Source organism: Salvelinus alpinus, chromosome 13, assembly GCF_045679555.1.
Source record: "Salvelinus alpinus chromosome 13, SLU_Salpinus.1, whole genome shotgun sequence".
NCBI classification, from domain to species: Eukaryota; Metazoa; Chordata; class Actinopteri; order Salmoniformes; family Salmonidae; genus Salvelinus; species Salvelinus alpinus.
Genome location: NC_092098.1, coordinates 3,284,126 through 3,309,771, shown reverse-complemented (window position 1 = coordinate 3,309,771; position 25,646 = coordinate 3,284,126). Strand labels below are relative to the sequence as shown.

General features: G+C 42.1%; 1 protein-coding gene across 2 annotated transcripts; it reads left to right on the top strand.

Moving 5' to 3' along the window:
• The first annotated feature begins 1,796 nt into the window (after positions 1 to 1,796).
• guca1d (guanylate cyclase activator 1d) lies at positions 1,797 to 24,760 on the top strand. Of its 2 annotated transcripts, XM_071337465.1 has the most exons (5): positions 1,797 to 2,241; positions 2,585 to 4,927; positions 8,147 to 8,296; positions 17,062 to 17,149; positions 17,227 to 24,760. In XM_071337465.1, the coding sequence occupies exons 2-5, from the start codon at positions 4,733 to 4,735 to the stop codon at positions 17,349 to 17,351; spliced, it is 558 nt and encodes a 185-aa protein (XP_071193566.1). In that variant the 5' UTR covers positions 1,797 to 2,241; positions 2,585 to 4,732; the 3' UTR covers positions 17,352 to 24,760. The 2 variants fall into 2 exon arrangements, with proteins under 2 accessions (XP_071193566.1, XP_071193565.1); XM_071337464.1 differs by having other exon boundaries at positions 1,797 to 4,927.
• Positions 24,761 to 25,646: the final 886 nt, after the last annotated feature.

The following is a 25,646-nucleotide window of genomic DNA, read 5'->3' as shown; positions in this document are numbered from 1 at the left end:
GCAGAGGGAGCACCCCCCTATCCACAGCAGTGGAGAAGGTGGAAAGTTTTAAGTTCCTCTGCATACACATCACGGACAAACTGAAATGTTCCACCCACACAGACAGTGTGGTGAAGAAGGCACAAAGCGTGTCTTCAACCTCAGGAGGCTGAATACATTGGGCTTGTCACCTAAAACCCTCACAAACTTTTACAGATGCATAATTGATAGCATCCTGTCGGGCTGCATAACCGCCTGGTACGGCAACTGCACCGCCCATAACCGCAGGCCTCTCCAGAGGGTGGTGCGGTCTGCACAACGCATCAACAGGGGCAAACTACCTGCCCTCCAGGACATCTACAGCACCTGATGTCACAGGAAGGCCAAAAAGATCATCAAGGACAACAACCACCCGAGCCACTCCCTGTTCACCCCATCCAGAAGGCGAGGTCAGTACAGGTGCATCCAAAGCTGGGACCGAGAGACTGAAAAATAGCTTCTATCTCAGCCATCAGACTGTTAAACAGCCATCACTAACACAGTGAGGCTGCTGCCTACATTCAGACTTGAAATCATTGGTCACTTTAATAAATGGATCACTAGTCACTTTAATAATGCCAATTTAATAATGTTTACATAACTTGCGTTACTCATCTCATATGTATATACTGTATTTTGTACCATCTATTGCATCTTGCCTATGCCGCTTGGTCATTGCTCATCCATAACAGAAATGGAATGATGTGTCCCTGAACAAAGGGGGGGTAAAAAAAGTAACAGTTCGTATCTGGTGTGGCCACCAGCTGCATTAAGTACTGCAGTGCATCTCCTCCTCATGGACTGCACCAGATTTGCCAGTTCTTGCTGTGAGATGTTACCCCACTCTTCCACCAAGGCACCTGCAAGTTCCCAGACATCTCTGGAGGGAATGGCCCTAGCCCTCAACCTCCAATCCAACAGGTCCCAGACATGCTCAATGGGATTGAGATCCGGGCTCTTCACTGCCATGGCAGAACACTGACATTCCTCTTGCAGGAAATCACGCACAGAACAAGCAGTATGGTTGGTGGCATTGTCATGCTGGAAGGTCAGGATGAGCCTGCAGGAAGGGTACCACATGAGGGAGGAGGATGTCTTCCCTGTAATGCACAGCGTTAAGATTGCCTGCAACGACAACAAGCTCAGTCCGATGATGCTGTGACACACCGCCCCAGACCATGACCGACCGTCCACCTCCAAATCGATCTCGCTCCAGAGTACAGGCCTCGGTGTACAGGCCTCCTGTCTGGGTTTGTGCCCATAGGCGACATTTTGCCAGTGATGTCTGGTGAGGACCTGCCTTACAACAGGCCTACAAGCCCTCAGTCCAGGCTCTCTCAGCTTATTGTGGACAGTCTGAGTACTGATAGAGTGAGTGTGCGTTCCTGGTGTAACTCGGGCAGTTGTTGTTGCCATCCTGTACCTGTCCCGCAGGTGTGATGTTCGGATGTACCGATCCTGTGCAGGTGTTGTTACACATGGTCTGCCACTGCGAGGACGATCAGCTGTCCATCCTGTCTCCCTGTAGCACTGTCTTAGGTGTCTCACAGTACGGACATTGCAATTTATTGCCCTGGCCACATCTGCAATCCTCATGCCTCCTTGCAGCATGCCTAAGGCACGTTCATGTGTAGGGACCCTGGGCATCTTTCTTTTGGTGTTTTTCAGAGTCAGTAGAAAGGCCTCTTTAGTGTCCTAAGTTTTCATAACTGTGACCTTAATTGCCTACCGTCTGTAAACTGTTAGTGTTTTAACGACCGTTCCACAGGTGTCACGCCCTGGCCTTAGTTATCTTTGTTCTCTTTATTATTTTGGTTAGGTCAGGGTGTGACGAGGGTGGTTTGTGTGTTTTTGTCTCGTCTAGGGTGTTTGTACTGTCTAGGGTTTTTTTGTAGATTTATGGGGTTGTGTTCATTCTAGGTGTTTATGTAAGTCTATGGTTGCCTAGATTGGTTCTCAATTAGAGGCAGGTGTTTATCGTTGTGTCTGATTGGGAACCATATTTAGGCAGCCATGTTCTTTTGGTATTTTGTGGGTGATTGTTTCCTGTGTCATTGTTTGTGCCACACAGGACTGTTTCGGTTTGTTCACGTTTGTTGTTTTTGTATTTGTGTTCATGTTTAGTTTTCCATATTAAAATATGGACACCTACCACGCCGCGTATTGGTCCGATCCTAGCTACACCTCTTCAGAGGAAGAAGAGGATGACAGCCGTTACAACAGGTGCACGTTCATTAATTGTTTATGATTCATTGAACAAGCATGGGAAACAGTGTTTAAACCCTTTACAATGAAGATCTGTAAAGTTTTGGGGATTTTTACGAATTATCTTTGAAAGACAGGGTCCTGAAAAAGGGACGTTTCTTTTTTTGCTGAGTTTATAGATTCTTATTCAATTCCTTTACTTAGATTGTGTGTATTAGGTAGTTGTTGTGGAATTGTTAGATTGCTTGTTAGATGTAGCTGCACTGCCGGAACTAGAAGCACAAGCATTTCTTTACACTCGCAATAACATCTGCTAACCATGTGTATTTCACCTCCTCACCCTCTCCTCTCTCACCTACAGGTTCCTGCTTCAAATTTAAGTGTAATTCTACAATTTCTGATTCCTGTAGTGTATATCTATCCCTGGCCATGAGGAAACCCACAGGTTCAGATGTGATTAAATCAAAAGGAAGGATATAATCCAGATACAAGGATCCCATAGAGATAATCTGAGAGTTGAGTTGGGGTGTGTGCTGAAACAGTAGGATCTTCAGTTGAGAACTAACTCTGTTTGACCACAGGCTGTTGTTATAGCATCAACCCCATCAAGGTCACAACTGTGACCTCTTAACCTTTCCCTGCAGTGAGATCAGCACTTCTTTCACCTTTTCACCTCTCGTGTGAGATCAGCACTCTGAGGCTTGATGCCATTTTCCTTCAAGAGTGGCTGAATAACGTGCCTTCAGTTTGTTCAATAATGCACCGGGGCTAGACTGGGAAGAAGAGATAATACTTTATGCTTTCTCTGTTAAAGGTAATCTTATGTGACATCAACATGACGTCCCCATAACATCACCATAACATCCCCATTTTGTCCCCATTACATCAACAGAATATCGAACACCATAACCTTACAACATTTGATCTTTTAACATAAGCCTTTGTCATAATGTCATAACCTTTGACCTATGTCATAATGTCACCATAATGTCTCCATAACGCCTTCATAACGTACCGATAACATCACTATTTTGTCCCCATTACATCAACATAATGTCAGCATGATATCCAACACCATAACCTTACAAACTTTTACCTTTTAACATAAGCCTTTGTCATAATGTCATAGCCTTTGGCCTATGTCATAATGTCTCCATAACGTAATGTTTGATCCAGGTAAAGTACTGATTGGTCCTCTAGGAATAGCCTGATTACTGTACTTTATAACATTGTTAACTTAGACAGGGGTGCTCCCTTATATGTCTGCTCTGTCTCCCTGTCTGGTCTGCCTTCCTGTACCTGTACCTGTCTACTTGTCTCCCTGTACCTGTATCTCTATCTGGACTGACTCCATGTTGACATGGTATGTCTCCCAATCTTCTTGTCTGGTCTGCCTCCCTGTCTGGTCTGTCTACCTGTCTCCCTGTCTGGTTTGACTCCCTGTACCTGTTTCCCTGTCTGGTCTGTCTCCTTGGGTACCTGTGTCCCTGTCTGGTCTCGCTCCCTGTACCTGTTTACTTGTCTCCCTGTACCTGTATCTCTATCTGGACTGACTCCATGTTGACATGGTATGTCTCCCATTCTTCTTGTCTGGTCTGTCTCCTTGGCTGGTCTGTCTGGCCTGTCTCCCTGTCTGGTCTGTCTACTTGTCTCTCTGTCTGGTCTGACTCCCTGTACCTGTCTCCCTGTTTCTCCCTGTCTGGTCTGTCTCCTTGTGTACCTGTGTCCCTGTACCTGTTGCCCGGTCTGGTCTCTCTCCCTGTCTGGTCTTTCTCCCTGTACCTGTCTCCTTGTCTTATATCTTCCTCTTATTGTCTTGTCTGTTTGGTCTGTAGAGACAGAAGGTCATGTCTCTGAGCAGAGCAAAGGGGAGCTTCTGTGTCCAGCTGCTGTAGCTCGTTAGTTATATAATCACCCCTGTTTCAGTGCCAGTACCCCGTCCTTCACTTGCATGTCAAAGTCTAGCAGAGGGTTGGGATGGGTTGGTTATCTCATTAGGGTGTTATTTAAAGTGTTTCCCTCCTGTTCTGTGTCCTGCAGCAACACTAAGAGGTTTAAAGAGTCCTGTTCTCTGTCCTTCCTGAAGTACATTACTGTACTGTACAGGGCCAGACTGGAGTGACTGATCGCAGCCAGGAAGCAGCTCCTCACGCAACATTGCAACATCTTCTCTACTCTTTTCTTCTGTCTCTTGATTCTCTGAGGGACACAGAGCCAGGGAGTTGGACAGAGACTGCAGCTCCCTCAGTCCCCTAGCAACCTACCTTCTCTACAGGTGAACCTCAGGACCTCTGCATCCATCAACTCTCCAGAACCCAACCTAATCCAGCAGAACTACCCCATCTCACCCAAAAGGGTGACAGCAGAGTCAGCCAGAGAAAACAGGGTCTACTCTACCTCTACAGGTCATTGATCTCAGCCCAGCTTTCCTGTAACCAGTACTCATCCCTCAGAAGGCGAGAGGCTCCATCGACCGTCCCTCTTCTCAGCCCAGCGCCACCTCTCAGACATGGGGAACCACGGCTCTAACCTCGATGATATCCTGGCAGAGGATATGCACCACTGGTACAACAAGTTTATGAAGGAGTCTCCGTCAGGACTCATCACGCTGTTCGAACTCAAGGGCATGCTTGGTCTGCAGGGGATGAACGCGAACGCTACCAGCTACGTGGACCAAGTCTTCTTCACCTTCGACATGGACGGGGTGAGATGATCATGATGTTGATGAAGACACACACGTTTATAGAGGGACTGGGAGTGACAGTGCATTAGGATGGTATAAAACCAATATAAGTCATGTATTTCAAGTGTATGTTAATGTGGGACCTCTATTGTGACATCATGGGACTTTTATTTTGACATTCTATTCTGTATGTTGGGAGAAGAGCAGGGGTAATTGCGTCAGTCTTGAGTTTGGAGTTACTGCAGGTGCCACGTTCTAAGTTCCCTCTATTATTTTGTCTCTTCTGTCTCTCACTGCTTAGCTGCTTAGCTGTCACTGGAGCTGCAGGTCCCTGGTCCCAGATCTGTTTATGCATGATGTGTTTGGCATAACAATTAATGAAAAGGAGTGGGCATAAATAGACTAGCACTCAGGCTTGCAGGACCTTACGGTAGGTGTGCCATAGTTTCTTTCTGCAGACTGCACTATTGAGTTGGATGCAGAGATGCAATTGCTGTCATCCGCAGTTTTAATGCATTGGAGTGCATTTTCAGAGTACATGACATTTTCATTTGTAGACTATAGCATGTGAGAGGTGGAAGATGGCAGAGCCACTTATAACATTAATATGCTAACATGCTTTGATATAGATCTAAGAGCTGAACCGTCAGCTGAGAGAACAGGAGCTTCCATTGGCTCACACACCAATGTGCTGACAGAGCCACTGTGTAGGGCCAATATACCTCAGCGGAGCCTGTGTGTGTTTATAGTGTTCTAAGTAGATTTGTGTGGTGTGTGTGTGTGGTGTGTTTTCTGTAGGAGAATGTGTGAGGAATGAGCTGAGTTAAAGCAACTGAAGGCAATAAACAACAAATTTTGTAGAAAATGGCCTATGTGGCATTGATATTTGACAGAAACCTTTATTCTAGAGTCAAAATGTAGTACGTGTAAATAGGATAATTTTTGTCATAAAGTCAGTCTCGTCCAAAACTGCAATTTGTGAGATTATTAAGAAAAAAATGGTATGTCACAGAATGAAGGGTACCGTAACAGTTTTCCTTGGGTTGGATTTATATCAATCCAGCCCACATGCCCGATCATTGCGTATAAATCTTTTTTTTTTAAACGTATATTAAGCAAACCAGATGGCACGATTAAATGTTTTATTTATGGATAGCCAAGGGAACACTCCAACAGACATAATTGACAAAAGAAGCATGGATTTGAGTGAGTACAACAGATCAGAGGCAGTTGGGATGACCAGGGATGTTCTCTTGAATTTGACAATTTTCCTGTCCTGCTTAAGCATTCAAAGTGTAACAAGTGTTTTTGAGGATTAGGGAAAATGTATGGAGTAAAAGTACATTATTTTCTTTGGGAATATAGTGAAGTAAAAGTTGGTTAAAATATAAATAGTAAAGTACAGATACCCCCCAAAAATGACTTAAGTTGTACTTTAAAGTAGTTTTACTTAAGTACTTTACACCACTGCAAATCTGTTTGTGCTTTTGCCTACTCCATTGTCATTGTCAAGCTAAACAAAATGATTGGCATGACAATTCCCAGCCTGGCCTCAGAGCGATACAAAATATACTTCATGTATTTCTGAGCACCTCCAAGACGTATGATACCTACTAATGGTCTAGTTACTTTAGGCAGAAAGGCTAGGTTGGTTGTGGAGAGTGGCTCATATTTTAGCCAGGGACATTTCTATTTCAACGAATCCTTCAGAACTAACCTGCTAACCCATTTAGCCTGAATGAAATTGCTGATTCGCCAGTTGAGGACCAACTAAAACAAGCTCCCTCTTGCAAAGATTGCATCATCATCACCTTCATTTGCAGAAGACATCTGATTAATTATTTTCTACATTTTATTTTAGCGTGTTAAAAAATGGTCATGTTAAAATATGTCACATTACACAATGGCAGAATGTATTTTAAACTTCATGCAATGTAACACTTCTTTCTGTATGACGAATAATACAAAATATATCGATATGAGCGGGGGGGAAAAAGCTTGCACACCAAAGATGGCATTAACGATAAGTAATAAAATAAAGACTGCATTTCTAAAAGCCTATTTCACACCATAGTCTCCTGAATTTGCTAGATAACTTGTCTTTCATTTTGATTTTGGCACAAATGAAAAGGTGTCACTGCCTAGCCCTTGGATTGATGTTTCAGCGTTGTCTCAATGAAGAGTTCGTTGTCTCAATGAAGAGTTCGTTGTTCAACTTTACTTAACTGGGCAAGTCAGATAAGAACAAATTCTTATTTTTACAATGACCGCCTACTATAATTCATATGGTATTGTACTACAGCTATTACTTTCCTAACGTAAACTAACGTAATATGTCATTCTAAAAGGAGTGTTACAGATTTACATACAGACTAATATGAATTGCCTTGAGACCACGTTGCAATTCCATAAGAAGTTGGCAAGAGAGCAAAAACAGACTGGCACCAGGCAAGTGGAGTAGAATTTGTGACACAAAAACTGTTGAGTAGACGTAGGAGCGGAGATTGTGATCTTTAAATTTGTGTGCTGAGGGAGTGACACAGCTCTAACGTTATCACAGAAAGACACTTAATAGATAAACCTGCTAATTACCTTAACTACCTATGTACTGTAGGTAATCTGGGGATAATACCCCACTACAGTTAATTGACCTACAGTACGCTGACAATGGAAGAGTAGTAAAGTACACACGGCAGAGAAATTAGGTTTTGTACTTTTTTTTGTTCGGTTTCGGTTTACATTGTCCAGAACAGACTGGACATGTTGGTATGATAAACTATGTGGGATTCCTCCTTCAGGGGTTGTGCCCACCGGGTGTGTGCCATTAGCTAAGTCTCTTAGTTGGCACGGGCTCAATGGAAAGCTTCGTACAGATGGAGAGAGCTTTAGTGGTGGTGCTGTCGCCAGGGGTGGATTGTGGGTGGATGTGTTGACCAAGATGGACAGAACACGGGGTAAACCCAGGACATGACACGACACCCACCTACAGGTAAACTAGGTTCAACTTTATGGTGCATCCAGTGTCCCTAAGACCATGTGTCCAGAGATATATTTAGATATACAGCATGGCTATGTATCTAATATATGTAATTACAGAAGGTGGGATATATTAAATCAAATATATTATTCTGTGCACTGAGGAGACATTGTTTTGAAAAAATGGCTGCAAAGGCATGCAAAAGTATTGTTGTTTGTACCCTTTCTTCACCCTTTCTCTCTCTTTCTCTATCTCTGTTTTAGGACGGGTACATAGATTTTGTAGAGTACATCGCAGCCATCAGTCTGATGCTGAAGGGAGAAATCAACCAGAAACTCAAGTGGTACTTCAAATTGTTTGACCAGGACGGCAACGGGAAAATCGACAAGGATGAGTTGGAGACAATATTCACGGTAATATAGGCTACACATCGAAAGCGGTCAAGTCTTATGCTAATTGACTAAATCATTTAGGTAAAGGGCAGGTATTTGTTGGATGTACGAGGCCTGCCAGGATTCTTTACCATGCATGACTAGAGCAAGCTGCAAGAGGCTTAGCTTAGCCTTAGTTGACTTCAAGACAGGGTGACATCACCATGCAAGGCTAATGCTATTCTATTTTGCTAACCATATCCACAACAAATAGTGTACTACAACACTGCTTATCAGGGCTTCTAAACATGAATCAACATCATGTCTTAAAAACGTCAAAAAACACCAGGTTGGTGACTTCCCATGACATAAAAAGTAATGGTTAATTTAACAACTACCTGGAAAAAGTTGAATGGCATCCAATCTAATCCTCAAATGTTACTTTGAAACGGTCAAAATAGAAGGCATCAAGGGAGATTCATTTAAAGAAGTAGGTTGGATTGAACTTGAAATTGGACGAAACAAGGACACTTATTTAATCTGTGGAGATGAGCTCAACTAATCCCTCCCTCACACAGAGAGAGACAGGAAGGAACTCCCGTGCTGTGACCTCATTGGTGGAATGACCTCATTGGTGGTGACCTCATTGCATTGGTGGTGTGACCATAGAGTTAGAAGTGATAGAAAGGAAAAAGGTACAAAGCCCCTCAGACCATAGATTCTATACTGAACAAAAATATGAACACAAAATACTGGTCCCATGTTTCATGAGCTGAAATAAAAGATCCCCGAAATGTTCCATACGCACAAAAAGCTTATTTCTCTCAAACGTTGTGCACAAATTTCTCCTTTGCCAAGATAATCTATCCACCTGACAGGTGTGGCATATCAAGAAGCTAATTAAACAGCATGATCATTACACAGGTGCACCTTGTGCTGGGGGAAATAAAAAGCCACTTTCAAATGTGAAGTTTTGTCACACAACACATTGCCACAGATGTCTCAAATTTAGAGGGAGCGTGCAATTGGCATGCTGACTGCAGGAATGTCCACCAGAGCTGTTGCCAGATAATTTAATGTTAATTTCTCTACCATAAGCCACCTCCATTGTTGTTTTAGAGAATTTGTCCAACCGACCTCAAAACCGCAGATCACGTGTAACCACGCAAGCCCAAGATATACACATCCAGCTTCTTCACCTGCGGGACCCTCTGAGACCAGCCACCCATACAGCTGAGGAAACTGTGGTTTTGTGCAACCAAAGAACCAGAAAACATCTCAGGGAAGCTCATCTGTGTGCTCGTCAACCTTACTAGGGTCTTGACCTGACTGCAGTTCGGCGTCGCAACTGACTTCAGTGGGAAAATGCTCACTTTCGCTGGCCACTTTCCAGACTGACACTGGAGAAGTGTGCTCTTCACGGATTAATCCCGGTTTCAACTGTACCGGGCAGATGGCAGAAAGCGTGTATGGCTTTGTGTGGGTGAGTGGTTTGCTGAGCGGTTTGCTGATGTCAACGTTGTGAACAGAGTGCCCCATGGTGGCGGTGGGGTAATGGTATGGGCAGGCATAAGCTACAGACAACAAACACAATTGAATTTTATCGATGGCAATTTGAATTCACAGAGGTACCGTGACGAGATCCTGAGGCCCATTGTCGTGCCATTCATCTGCCACCATCACGTCATGTTTCAGCATGATAATGCATGGCCCCATGTCGCAAGGATCTGTACACAATTCCTGGAAGATGAAAATGTCCGTTCTTCCATGGCCTGCATACTCATTAGACATGTCACCCATTGAGCATGTTTGGAATGCTCTGGACTGACATTAATGACAGCGTGTTCCAGTTCCCACCAATATCCAGCAACTTCGCACAGCCACAACATTCCACAGGCCACAATCAACAACCTGAAAAACTCCATGCGAAAGAGATGATTTCCTTATATGAACTGTAAAATCCTTGAAATTGTTGCATGTTTCGTTTATATTTTTGTTCAGTGTGTAATATATAATATACAGTATACTGTATATACAGTGCACTCGGAAAGTTTTCCGTATTCAGCTTCATTTAAAAAAACATCAATCTACACACAATACCCCATAATGACAAAGTAAAAATAGGTTTTTAGAAATGTTTGCAAATTCATTAAAAAAACTGAAATACTTTATTTACATAACTATTCAGACCCTTTGCTATGAGACTTGAAATTAATCTCAGGTGCATCCTGTTTCTCTTTAAGGGTTCACATGTGAGGCCATGTGCTAAACAGAGTGAGTGTGGTAGTGTACTAAACAACCAAAGATTTGAGGACTAAAGGCTGGTTTGGAATATGTCTATCGACATGTCTGTATGTAACCGATGTGAAATGGCTAGCTAGTTAGCGGTGGTGCGCGCTAATAGCGTTTCAATCGGTGACGTCACTCGCTCTGAGACCTTGAAGTAGTTGTTCCCCTTGCTCTGCAAGGGCTACGGCTTTTGTGGCGCGATGGTTAACGATGCTTCGTGGGTGTCAGTTGTCGATGTGTGCAGAGAGATCCTGGTTCAAGCCCAGGTAGGGGCGAGGAGAGGGACAGAAGCTATACTGTAACATTGGTGCCGTTACCCGGATCACTGGTTTCTGCGGAAAAGGAGGAGGTCAAAAGGGGGGTGAGTGTAACCGATGTGAAATGGCTAGCTAGTTAGCGGTGGTGCGTGCTAATAGCGTTTCAATCGGTGACGTCACTCGCTCTGAGACCTTGAAGTAGGAGCAAGGAGAGGGACGGAAGCTATACTGTAACATGTTGTCGCAGTGACATCAAGAACATTCTATTGTCAAACTTGTCGTTGACGTTTTGAAAAAGTATAAACACAAAAACAACAGGCTGCATGACATCAGCAGCCTGGTGGCTCAAAATAGCATAACTGGTGTATTTTCACACCAATAAACCCATCCGTTTAAAAATGAATTTAGTATATGTCAATCTAGCAAACCAGGCAACTAAAAGCAACTTTCTAAACAATGTTTTGGTTCGTTTCTAGCTTATTGGCTAGCTAGCTAGCTAACGTTAAATTCAAATAATGACCATATCATATAGTTGACAACGTCTTAACTTTAGCTAACTTGTATTCATTATTACAGGAAAATAAACTCTCAACAAGATCATTATTAACAAATAAATGGTGAGTTATTTACAGAAAATAGCTTACGGTTGTGAGTGTAAGGAAATAAAAGCAGGGCATTCTACCAGAGATTTTTTTTACTTTGACACTGTCTTGTTGGCGTAACTAATCTGACTTTGGTGCAGGTTTCTGTTGTTTTCCAGAGCATTTGCTGTATAGCTTTGGAATAATAATCTTTGGTAGTTTTAAGCCTTCCAGGTGATTCTGTAATTCCGTTTAAAATCAGGTTGTAGGTTTTGATTTGGAGTGAAGGTTATGTTGTAGAGGGTAGCATCCTGTATATGTCCCTGACAAAAAAGTTTATCTAACTCCAAATCTATCTTTATTTAAGAACATGCTGAAAAATGCAGGAGCTCATCTGCTCATGACCTCTCTACTCTCTCTCTCCCACCACAAATTGTATGACTTTACGACAGGTCATAAATTCCTGGCAGAGACTCTCGCCCCCTGGTCATGCAGAAAGAGAGGGGAAAGAAACCTATGGAACAAAGAGCTTCTCTTTGTTCAACTCCTAATCCCCAAAATTGGAGGATTAAAAAAATATTTGAAATTTTTGAGAATGTGGGAATGGTCCATGGGTATTTAAAGAACAATCCTGTCAAAGTTGTTTGATTTTGTGACATCATGAAGGACAGGAAACACACAACTATATCTCTTAATGTGTACATTTCCCAGCTGTCAGGTTAACATCTAAATGTTGGATTAAATGAATGAGTAAATATGAAACTATTTGTGAAAATATGTAATGTGATGTTAGCCTTCTAAATGAGAATTGTTCTCCATATAAAAGTTTTAACTAGTCAGTGGCCACGCCCCCGTGAGGCCAGACATTACATTAGACGTCATGGACCGCCCTTCTTCCACAGAGTATAAAACCCACTTCTTACAAAATATACATTAAGTCAGAGAACGCCGGGACAATTCTATAGGCCACGGAGACCATACAGCTGTAGTTTTGGCTACACTGCTGGAAATGGTTAAACTCTGAGACTATCAATCACTACAGAATAAGAGCAAATCTTAGACTTATAATTAGTAGTCTGCAGCTTGAAATTACGTAAATCTAGTACGAGAATACCAACAACCGCCGAAACATCTAATCTAAGAACATGGTATGCCTGATGTACCCATTACAACAGACACTATCCAGAGCCGTGGGGAAAGCTACAAACACTAAGGACATTGTGGCTTCTGGGGAAATTAACCAGAGGCTCTCTGATGAACTGACTCTCCAGCAGACGGACAGGCGATTCCAACAGAGAAGACAACATAAATATATACGTTGCAATTATTCTCGAATGAGCGGCCGTTCATTTGCAAAGATTAGCATTTCAATTAATATAATATCCACTGTGTGTAGTGAATCCATTTAGTCTTTTCCGCTCTTTCTCAGTCCCCACCCCTTTCCTATGTCTACCAAGCCGTCATATCGGCTTCATCCGCTAGGGACTTTTTCTTTGCATCATGTAGTAACCCAAATATCTACTGTTTGTTTGTTATGTAATTCTGTGTGATTATTTAGTTAGTTAGTAAATACATAATTAAGCCAATTTGTATATTGTCTAGCAACGTCTAGCAACTCAAAGGTTGTGAGTTTGAATCGCTTAACAGACAACTTTTGCATTTTAGCTAATTAGCAACTTTTCAACTATATTGGACAAAAATATTAACACAACATGTAAAGTGTTGGTCACATATTTCATGAGCTGCAATAAAAGATCCCCTAAATTATCCATATGCACAAAAAGCTTATTTTGCTCAAATTTTGTGCACAAATTGGTTTACATCCCTGTTAGTGAGCATTTATTCTTTGCCAAGTGAATCTATCCTCCTGACAGGTGTGACATGTCAAGAAGCTGATTAAACAGCATGATCATTACACAGGTGCACCTTGTACTGGGGACAATAAAAGGCCACTCTAAAATGTGCAGTTTTGTCACACAACACAATGCAACAGCTGTCCCAAGTTTTGAGGGAGTGTGCAATTGGCATTCGGACTGCAGGAATGTCCAACAGAGCTTTTGCTAGGGAATTTAATGTTAATTTCTCTACCATAAGCCACCTCCATTGTTGTTTTAGAGAATTTGGTAGTACATCCAACCGGCCTCACAACCGCAGACCACGTGTAACCAGGACCTCCACATCCGGCTTCTTCACCTGCGGGGGAAGGGGGGTTAGGGGGGGGGGGTTTATTACCTCCCAGGCCCGCCCATGGCTGCACCAGTGCCCAGTCATGTGAAATCCATAGATTAGGCCATTTGAATGTGAAATCCATAGAATAGACCTAATTCATGTATTTCAATTGACTGATTTCCTTCTATGAAGTGTAACTCAGTAAAATCTTTGAAATTGTTGCATGTTGCATTTATATTTTTTGTTATGTATACTTAGTATGTTAGCTAACCCTTCCCCTAACCCTAACCTTAACCCTTTAACCTATCTCCTAACCCTAACTCCTAGCCTAGTTAACGTTAACCAGCTAGCTAATGTTAGCCACCTCGCAACAATTTGTTGTTCAAATTCATAACATATTGTATATTTTGCAAATTCGTAACATATTGTACGTTTTTGTAAATTAGTAACATATAATATGAATTGTAATTGATAACATATCATACGAAATTGCTGATGGACATCCACAAATGAATACATACCATACGAAACGTAACATATACTAAAGGGATATCGGATTTACATACAGAATAATACAAAATGCTTTGAGACCAGGTTGGGTAGATGTGTTAAAAAAAGCATTCCCTTTCCCTTTGAGAATGGTGAAGTTCTTAATCACACTTTGGATGGTGTATCAATACACCCAGTCACTGCAAATATACAGGCATCCTTCCTAACTCAGTTGCCTGAGAGGAAGGAAACTGCTTAGGGATTTCACCATGAGCCCAATGGTGACTTTAAAACCGTTACAGAGTTGAATGGCTGTGATAGGAGAAAACTGAGGATGGATCAACAACATTGTAGTTACTCCACAATACTAACATACTGTAAAAGACAGAAAAAAGGAAGCCTGTACGGAATAAAAATATTTCAAAACATTCATTAAGACACTGAAATTAAATTGCTGAAAATGTTGCAAAGAAATTGCAAAGAAAACTTCATGTCCTGAAGTTGCAAAGAAAACTTCATGTCCTGAATACAAAGCGTTATGTTTCGGGCAAATACAGCACATCATAGAGTACCACTCTTTATATTCTCAAGCATGGTGGTGGCTGCATAATATTATGGGTATGCTTGTCATCGGCAAGGACTAAGGAGTTTTTTTTTGGGTAAAAATAAATGGAATAGAGCTAAGCACAGGCAAAATCATAGATAAAAACCTGGCTACGTCTGCTTTCCAACAGACACTGGGAGACAAATTCACCTTTCCGCAGGACAATAACCTAAAACTCAAGGTCAAATATACACTGGAGTTGCTCAGCAAGACGACATTGAATGTTCCTGAGTGGCCGAGTTACAGTTTTTACTTAAATCGGCTTGATAATCTATAGCAAGATTTCAAAATGGCTGTCTAGCAATGATCAACAACCAACTTGGCACGTTCACACAGATGAGCAGGGACCCTGGGCATCTTTCTTTTGGTGTTTTTCAGAGTCAGTAGAAAGGCCTCTTTGGTGTCCTAAGTTTTCATAACTGTGACCTTAATTGCCTACCGTCTGTCAGCTGTTAGTGTCTTAACGACCGTTCCACAGGTGCATGTTCATTAATTGTTTATGGTTCATTGAACAAGCATGGGAAATAGTGTTAAATTCTTTACAATGAAGATCTGTGAAGTTATCTGGACTTTTATGAATTATGTTTGAAAGACAGGGTCCTGAAAAAGGGACGTTTCTTTTTTTGCTGAGTTTAGGTGCCAGGCGCACCTATTTGTGTCAAGAACTACAACGCTGGTGGGTTTTTTACGCTCCACAGTTTCCTGTGTGTATCAAGAATGGTCCACCACCCAATGGACATCCAGCCAACTTAACACAACTGGGGGAAGCATTGGAGTCAACATGGGCCAGCATCCCTGTGGAACACTTTCGACACCTTTTAGTCCATGACCCGACAAATTGATTCTGTTCGGAGGGCCAAAGGGGGTGCACCTCAATAATAGGGGGTGCACCTCAATAATAGGAAGGTGTTCCTAATGTTTTTTATCTATATGGAAAGGGGAGGCTACTGTGTGTTTTTGTACCTTCATGGACAGGGCATGTTGTGGTGTGTACCAGGTGTTGTGGTTGTGTTGTTGACATGTTGTTTGTGTTTATTTTTTATATTTTTTATCAAAGATAAAATAATTATGTTTCATGTATTTATAATTTTGTTCGTCATGATCAATGGCTCTATTCAAACTGTAAAGCTGAAGTGTTACAGATTCCACTGGAGAAATGTAGAGGTCATTTCCGATTGAGCCAACGTAAGCAGTAGGGGTGTGCCGATTTTGTCATACTTGTATTCGCAATCATATCCGTTTATCACACTTGATACTTGTAATCGGATTTACTCGTGGTTGGAAAACCCGGATGTCTGCTTTAAATGCCGGTAAAGCCTATACCTCAAGTGCGCATTACTTCTTCACTCAGATCACATTGTTATGTTCCTTCACTCATTCACACACATTATTCAAATGTAAATGACCCTGACAGATGAAAATGCACATTAGGGCTATTTACTTACTTAGTCCTACTCAATTATCAACGAAATAGGCTAATACAGTAAATGGACTAATGCATGGCTGGCTACTACTGCCTGCATTTACTCCAGACAGATTTAGATGAGGGTAGGATAATTCACTTTACCCATATAGGGGTTCACTTTAGAGAGGAGCAAAACTTCTTTCCTGACAATTATGCCACAACATTTGATCAATCAAAATAAACTAAATTTGTCGTGTTATTTTCTAATGATCTGTACCTCAGTAAACATGCCTGGGCGAGAATAAATAATAATAGCAAGAAGCATGGGCTTGGATCACGACGTAACAACAGACATTGTCAGCAATAGAATAATTACACAGACAGACAAAGGAGGGGTACTAAACAACACCAAGTAGACAGACAAAAACAACCCTATGGCCTCAGCAAAGTCTACAGAAAATAACTAGATTGAACAACAATGACAAGCAACGGATTCTGATTCATACATGATGTTTGGAGAAGGGGAGACTTGTGCCCTGAGATGAGTGGCTGAGTGATACGTGTCTGTCGGAGGAAATGAGAGCAGAGGGAGAGCGGCTTGTTCTAATCCAATCTCGTTGCAGCAGGCTCAACCGATACCCCGCCCGCTTCTTTACAGGCAGAAGAAGTAGCCAATAGTTGTTTTGAGCACACAGCGCTTCACACTGTTTGAGTGAAAGAGAGATGATGTGTGCTGGCAGCTGAAATTAGCTTTTTTCCGATCACGGATAATACAAAAAATACTTGTCATAATCGTATTCCAAAAATTAAGAAGCAATTAAGAAATGTTTCTCTCTCTCTCTCTCTCTCTCTCTCTCTCTCTCTCTCTCTCTCTCTCTCTCTCTCTCTCTCTCTCTCTCTCTCTCTCTCTCTCTCTCTCTCTCTCTCTCTCTCTCTCTCTCTCTCTCGCTCTCTCTCTCTCTCTCTCTCTCTCGCTCTCTCGCTCTCTCGCTCTCTCGCTCGCTCTCTCTCAGGCAATCCAGGACATCACGCGGAACCAGGATGTCACCCCAGAGGAGGTTGTGTCGCTCATATTCGAGAAGATCGACATCAACGGAGAGGGTATGAGTCACCACCTGTCTGTCTTCCTGGAGGTTATTGTGAGTTGACCCCTGACTTGTCCCCTCCTCCCCCCTCAGGTGAGCTGACCCTAGAGGAGTTCATTGAGGGGGCGAAGGGTCACGACGACATCATGGAGATGCTGAAGAAGATGATGGACCTCACGCCCGTACTCATCATCATCGTCCAAGGGATAGTAGTCTGAGAGAGACCGGGCCAACCACTGCCGTAGCCACTATGTACACCTGCGACCGGGAGAGAGAGATGACAGAAAGACTTAAGTCCATTACAAACATTTACCCCACAAACTAATAATTGTGAGATTTGCCCGCACAACGGACCTGAGGGAATGCGTTACCTTATGAAACAAGACTGTTGTTCCCCAATGAGGTTTCTATGTCACACTGCCAGGTCTGGGGGTGGAGACAATGTAGTCCGTACGTAGTGGACCCTAGGAAGAGAAGCAGCTAACAGGGTTCCGAATAACTAATTAATAAATAGTCCCAGACTGGTGAAGACTGAGGCATCCAGTCCTGTACTGCAGCCCACTAACCATCCACAGATGAAGGGATGAAAGAGAACATTTACAAACAAACTGAATGAAAGAGAACATTTAAAGGGACAGCTATGGAGAGCGGTAAAGATACCATCTTCACATTCTGCATGTTTGTGTTTGCTCTCTGACCACTCAGCAAGATGAACACTTGGATTCTAAGAGAGAGAGAGAATTCTCTATCATAAATCATCACTATAGGGCCAGGAGTTTTCCTGACCATTTGACCGCCACAAGGAGATGCTTTGGGCTTTAATTATAGGCTATGTTCAAGAGTAAGGTCACATGGTCAGGTGAAGGTCTTGTCTCTAATCATCTCCTCTGTAGGTATGATCATAAACAAGCACAGATAGAGACCCTAGGGGTTCTGAAGTGCCTGCCCTTTTTCCCTCCTTTCGATTGGTGGAATTACTTTGTTCTTTTCTTCCCAGCCCTTTCCCCCTCTTTTGACACCAAGAGAGCCGAGAGCGTCATGTTGCCATTTTTATTTACTCTGCCATTTTTAAAGTCACGCACCCTCCCCCCGTCCTTGACTTTTCCTTAATAAGTCTATATAACACAGAATCTTATTATCACAAACAGAATTTGTGTTATAAGTGGTTTTAAGAGGTAATTTCTTGTCCCTGCTCCTCATTCACCACCAGTCATTCACACTCTGTCAGCCTGCCCAGCTGATGGACAATCGAAACTGCACCTAAACTATATCGAAACTAATTTCACACATATAATAATAGAAATAGCCTAAAGACAAGACTTCATTGACAATAGTCTGATGGGTGACAATATTATCAATTGTCAAATTGTATATGAAGAGATGGGCGCATCTTGGAATTGACACAGAGGCAGGGAGCGCTAAAAAGTCACTTTTTCAAACCCTTCTGCAGAGTTACATACATGTAAGATGTTTTGATGTCTATATAGTATTAGAAAGAGCAGATTCTGCAGTTTCTTATACGATTACCTTTGTCAAATAATGCTGCAAATTTACTGTATATACACAGTTTATTAGGTACACCCATCTAGTACTGGGTCGGGACCCGCCTTTGCCTTCAGAATAGCCTGAATTCTTCGGGGAATGAATACTACAAGTCGGAAACTTTCCACAGGGATGTTGATCATGCTGACGCGATGGCATCATGCAGTTGCTGTAGATTGGACAGTGGTACACCACCACCCGCTTGTACCGTTGACATCAGGCAGGATGGATCCATGGACTCATGCTGCTTACGCCAAGTCCCGACTCTGCCATCAGCATGACGCAACAGGAACCGGGATTCGTCGGACCAGGCAATGTTTTTCAACTCCTCAATTGTCCAGTGTTGGTGATTGCGTGCCCACTGGAGCCGCTTCTTCTTGCTGGTAGGAATGGAACCCGGTGTGGTCGTCTGCTGCAATAGCCCATCTGTGAGGACCGACGAGTTGTGCATTAGCCTACAATGTGTGATGTTTTTTTTTGCTGAAAATGAAGGCCTATGCAAAACAATTAATAATGGTGAATTTGGCAAAAGGAGAAGTAGAACACTTTGAATTCAAAACCTGCTCCATCAAAGGTCTGTGCACGACCCTGATCACAAATCATGAATCTCTATTATCAATCTAGTCCAGTCTTTCAGGTCTTCGGTCTGTTATGTTTGCTCGGTGCACACACACGTCTCTATCATATCTATCTCTATCACTATCTACTAATCATAGTAGTCATCACTGGGCTAGCTAGCAACATGACAGAAGTAAAAAATCTGAAGTAGGCTTTCAAGATCATATCATGATTTTCCAAACATTTTGTAGGCAAAGTAGACTAGTACAGTGTATGATTTATATGGTGTGAAAGGTGTGACTACAGTGTGACTGTAGTTAATTACTTTCTGTATGTTTCTCAGTTATCTGTAATACCGTTTCCAGAGCCACTGTGGAAGGAATCAAGAATTCCTTTCATGACAATGTCACAACATTTCATTATGGGAATTCTAATGAATGCTGTAAGTATTGTTTAATTTGTCTTACATGTATTTTTATATTCTGAGAATGAGTGGGTATGTGCTGTATACTGATAAGAAGGCTAGAATGAAAGGCTTCCAAGTGTTGTATCTAATAATTTATGTTTTTATATATTATTATATGAAATCAGATTTTGATTTGTCAACTGACATCGGTTATAGACATCTGCAAAAGTACAATGGGTGAACAAAATGAATATTCCTTTGAGCGTGTTGATGTTATTAATTACACTTTGGATGGCGTATCAATACACCCAGTCACTACAAAGATGCAGGCCTCCTTTCTAACTCAGTTGTCTGGAGGAAGGAAACCACTCAGGGATTTCACCATGCCAATGGTGACTTTAAAACAGTTTGAGTTTAATGGCTTTGACAGGAGAAAATGGAGGATGGATCAACAGCATTGTAGTTAGTCAACAATACTAACCTAAATGACAGAGTGAAAATAAAGAAGCTTGTACAGAATAACATATTTCAAAACATGCATCCTGTTTGCAATAAGGCAGTAAAGTAAAACTGCAAAAAATGTGGCAAAGAAATTTACTTTTTGTCTTGAATACAAAGCGTTATGTTTGGGGCAAATCCAACACAACACCACTGAGTACCACTCTTTATATTTTCAAGCATGGTGGTGGCTGCATCATGTTATGGGTATGCTTGTCATCAGCAAGGACTAGGGAGTATAGAACTAAGCACAGACAAAATCCTAGAGGAAAACCTGGTTCAGTCTACTTTCCAACAGACACTGGGAGACAAATTCACCTTTCAGCAGGACAATAACCTAAAACACAAGCCAAATATAAACTGGAGTTGCTTACCAAGATGATGTTGACTGTTCCTTAGTGGCCTAGTTCCAATTTTGATTTAAATTGCCTTGAAGATCAATGCAAGACTTAAAAATTACTGTTTAGCAATGATCAACAAACTTCAGAACTTTAAGTTTTTTTTAAAGAAACGTACCCAGAAAGACTCACAGCTGTAATCGCTGCCAAAGGTGCATTGACTCAGCAGTGTGAATACTTATGTAAATAAGGTATTTCTGACTTTCCTTCTAAACATGTTTTCACTTTGTTGTTATGGGGTATTGTGTGTAGATAGGTGAGAGAAAAAAATCAATTGAATCAATTTTGAATTTACGCTGGAACACAACAAAATGTGGAATAACTCAAGGGGTATGAATACTTTCTGAAGGCATTGTAGGTTGACTCCTATTAAATAAGTGCAGTCATGGCTACTTTGGTTGTCAGACTTGTGACTATTGTAGTTTTTTTGACTGTAGAAAAATAGGAATCTCTAAATATGTCCCAGGTGAGGCATGCGAGGGAGGTGCGGATGTCCTTAACTGTGGTTGTCACTAGCTTCCATAGCCACAAAGTCATAATTATGTCTAATCCTGCCCATTTCTACAATTTCTCTTCTCAAAATTATATTTTAAACATAACCACACTGCTAACCCCATTTTTTAAAAACATTTTTTATCTCATCACTGCAACACGCTTGGGAGGTGAAGGTCAAGCCATGAGTCCCCAGAAACATGACCTGCCAAACCATGCTTCTTAACACCTGCCCACTTAACCCGGAAGCTAACCACACCAACATGTCAGAGGAAACATTATTCAACTGACAACTGAGGTCAGCCTGCAGGTGCCTGGCCCGCCACAAGGAGTCGCTAGAACGCAATGATCCAAGTAAAGCGCCCCCGGCCAAACCCTCATGACCCTGGGCCAATTGTGCTCCGCCCTATGGGACTCCCGATCACGGCCAGTTGTGATACAGCCCAGGATTGAACCCGGTTCTGTAGTGACGCCACTAGCACTGAGATGCAGTGCCTTAGACCGTTGCACCACTCGGGAGGCCCCACACTGCTAACCTTAATTAAATTAAGACCAAAAGATAATTTTTGGGCCAATTTGTACTTTGTGGCCATGAAAGCTAGTGGAAATCTTTAACTGTCAAAGAGTGACTGAACTTCCTGATTTGGCCTTGTTTTGAAGCTTGGTTAAGAAATGCAAAAAAATTGTTATGTTGGTGGTGTGGTTTGATTTGGGTGTTTCTTGGGGGTGTCTTTGCCATTCAATCACAACAAACAAGGGAAGTAGTGAGTACAGTGAGGTAAGCTAAGCTATTGTAGCTTTTCTATGGAGAGAACAAAGTCTTGAACTTGAGGACTTCTCCCCTCCTGACTGACTCGCCATCTCAAGATGGCCAGGAAATTCAGTTCTATGTGTAGGTTAAAGCCTAGTCTCGTACGAATCATCCTGATGTAAGCTCGCGAGATCAAGATGGTTCGTACCAGGCTAGGTTGAGGAGGGATTTGCTGCTTAGGTAGATCTGGTTGTCGTTGGCGTAGTATTGGAAGTCGAGATTGAAGTGGTAGAGGATCTGACCAAGGGGGAGAATGTAGATGATGAAGAGTAAGGGGCCCAGCACACAAAATGTGTCTTGAAGATTAATATCTTATATTCTGAGAACATAGCAACCATGTTCTGTGTATGTTTGGTATGATGTTGACGGAATATTTTTCCTAACCCTCAAAATTAGACACTGGAATAGTCCTGCAAGGTTCCAATGAAACATATCTAGAACATTCATACTGAATATTCTGAGAAAATGGTAACCACGTTATGGTAGGTTCTTTTTGACATTTAGGGTATGGTCTTATGGAAACAGTCCTTTCACATCACTGGAACATTCCTATGAAAACGTTAGGTAATGACCTAATGAAACTCTTAAGGGAATGGTCTCTAAAATCGTGAGAACGTTGTTAGCTGGGGGTTTACTGTATATATTTTTAATGCAGACATCTCGGTTTTAATTTTTCCATCGCTTGTTCAATTGCGAAGACATTGGCAACTTTGTATAAAGTGACACAGAAGGGCAAAGAAGCATCTAACAACACACTTACAGTGCCTTCAGAAAGTATTCACACCCTTTACTTTTTCTACTTTGTCTTACTAAGTGGGATTAAAATTGAATTATAATTTTTTTGTCAAAGATTTACACAAAATACTCTAATATCAAAGTGGAAAAATAAAAATAAATTATTATTGAAAATAAAACACCAGTATAAACTCAGCAAAAAAAGAAACGTCCCTTTTTCAGGACCCTGTCTTTCAAACATAATTCATAAAAATCCAAATAATTTCACAGATCTTCATTGTAAAGGGATTAAACACTGTTTCCCATGCTTGTTCAATGAACCATAAACAATTAATGAACATGCACCTGTGGAATGGTCGTTAAGACACTAACAGCTGACAGACGGTAGGCAATTAAGGTCACAGATCTGAAAACATAGGACACTGAAGAGTCCTTTCTATTGACTTTGACAACACCAAAAGAATCCAGGGTCCCTGCTCATCTACATGATCGTGCCTTAGGCATGCTGCAAGGAGTCATGAGGACTGCAGATTTGGCCAGGGCAATAAATTGCAATGACTGTACTGTGAGACGCCTAAGACAGCGTTACAGGGAGACAGGACGGACAGCTGATTGTCCTCGCAGTGGCAGACCACGTGTAACAACACCTGCACAGGATCGGTACATCCGAACATCACACCTGCGGGACAGGTACAGGATGGCAACAACAACTGCCCGAGTTACACCAGGAACGCACAATCTCTCCATCAGTTCTCAGACTGTCCGCAATAGGCTGAGAGAGGCTGGACTGAGGGCTTGTAAGGCCTGTTGTAAGGCATGTCCTCACCAGACATCACCGGCAACAACGTCGCCTATGGGCACAAACCCACCGTTGTTGGACCAGACAGGACTGGCAAAAAGTGCTCTTCACTGACAAGTCACGGGTTTTGTCTCACCAGGAGTGATGGTCGGATTCGTGTTTATCGTCAAAGGAATGAGCGTTACACCGAGGCCTGTACTCTGGAGCGGGATCGATTTGGAGGTGGAGGGTCCGTCGTGGTCTGGGGCGGTGTGTCACAGCATCATCGGACTGAGCTTGTTGTCATTTACAGGGAAAACATCCTCCTCCCTCACCCTTCCTGCAGGCTCAACCTGACTTGACCCTCCAGCATGACAATGCCACCAGCCGTACTGCTCATTCTGTGCGTGATTTTCTGCAAGACAGGAATGTCAGTGGTCTGCGATGGCCAGCGAAGAGCCCGGATCTCTATCCCATTGAGCACGTCTGGGACCTGTTGGATCAGAGGGTGAGGGCTAGGGCCATTCCCGCCCAGAAATGTCCGGGAACATGCAGGTGCCTTGGTGGAAGAGTGGGGTAACATCTCACAGCAAGAACTGGCAAATCTGGTGCAGTCCATGAGGAGGAGATGCACTGCAGTACTTAATGCAGCTGGTGGCCACACCATATACTGACTGTTACTTTTGATTTTGCCCCCCCCCTTTGTTCAGGGACACATTATTCCATTTCTGTTAGTCCCATGTCTGTGGAACTTGTTCAGTTTATGTCTCAGTTGTTGAATCTTGTTATGTTCATACAAATATTTGCACATGTTACATTTGCTGAAAATAAATGCAGTTGTCAATGAGAGGACGTTTCTTTTTTTGCTGAGTTTACTACCATACCCCTTTCAAAGGCACTTAAATATTTTGTCTTGACCATTCACCCTCTGAAAAAGCACTCAGTGCACATATAACATTCAAACACCATTATGTCTGTTAGGTAATGTCACACTCCTCAAGATGGTTCCAGATTTTATCATACATGTATTTTTTTCCCTTCATTTTATAAAACACATAATGTTTCTTTTTTTGCTGAGTTTACTACCATACCCCTTTCAAAGGCACTTCAATCTTTTGTCTTGCCCATTCACCCTTTGATTGGATAAGTATTCAACTCCCTGAGGAAATACATGCTAGAACCACCTTTGGCAGCAATTAAAGCTGTGTGCCTCTCTGGGTAAGTCTCTAAGAGCTTTGCACACCTGGATTGTACAATATTGTCACATTTGTCTTACAAATATTCTTCAAGCTCTGTCAAGTTGGTTGTTGATCATTGCTAGACAGCCATTGTCAAGTCTTGCGATAGATTTTCAAACTAAAACTGTAACTAGGCAACTCAGGAACATTCAATATTGTCTTGGTAAGCAACTCCAGTGTATATGTGGCCTTGTGTTTAAGGTAATTGTCCTGCTGAAAGGTGAATTTGTCTCCCAATGTCCGTTGGAAAACAGACTGAACCAAGTTTTCCTCTAGGATTTTGCCTGTGCTTATGAAAATGTGAAGAGCGGTACTCAGTGATGTGTTTCATTGGATTTGCCCCAAACATAACACTTTGTATTCAGGACATAAAGTACATTTCTTTGCCACATTTTTTGCAGTTTTACTTTAGTCCCGTATTGCAAACAGGATGCATGTTTTGGAATATGTTTATTCTGTACAGGCTTCCCTCTTTTCACTCTGTCCTTTACAGTATGTTAGTATTGTGGAGTAACTACAGTGTTGTTGACCCATCCTCATTTATCTCCTATCACAGCCATTAAACTCTGTAACTATTTTAAAATCACCATTGTTCTCTTTGTGAAATCCCTGAGCGGTTTCCTTCCTCTCTGACAACTGAGTTATGAAGGACACCTGTATCTTTCTAATGACTGGGTGTATTGATACACCATCCAAAGTGTAATTAATAACTGCACCATACTCAAAGAGATATTCAATGTCTGTTTTCTTTACCCATGTACCAATAGGTGCCCTTTGCTTACCATTGTAAAACTTGCCTGGTCTTTCTGGTCGAATCTGTGCTTGAAATTCACTGCTTGACTCAGGGACCTTACATATAATTGTGTGTGTGGGGTACAGAGATGGGGTAGTCCATGCAACTTATTATGTGACTTGTTAAGCACATTTTTACTCTTGGACTTATGTAGGCTTGTCATAACAAAAGGGTTGAATACTTATTGACTCAAGACATTTTTTATTAATTTGTAAACATTTCTAAAAACACAATTCCACTTTGATATTATGGGGTATTGTGCGT

Excerpts from the sequence above, each read along its gene's own strand:
- guca1d (XM_071337465.1), top strand. The coding sequence starts at position 4,733 with ATGGGGAACCACGGCTCTAACCTCGATGATATCCTGGCAGAGGATATG. Across the intron at positions 4,928-8,146 it reads TCACCTTCGACATGGACGGG|GACGGGTACATAGATTTTGT; the intron begins GTGAGATGATCA and ends TCTCTGTTTTAG. Across the intron at positions 8,297-17,061 it reads AGTTGGAGACAATATTCACG|GCAATCCAGGACATCACGCG; the intron begins GTAATATAGGCT and ends GCTCTCTCTCAG.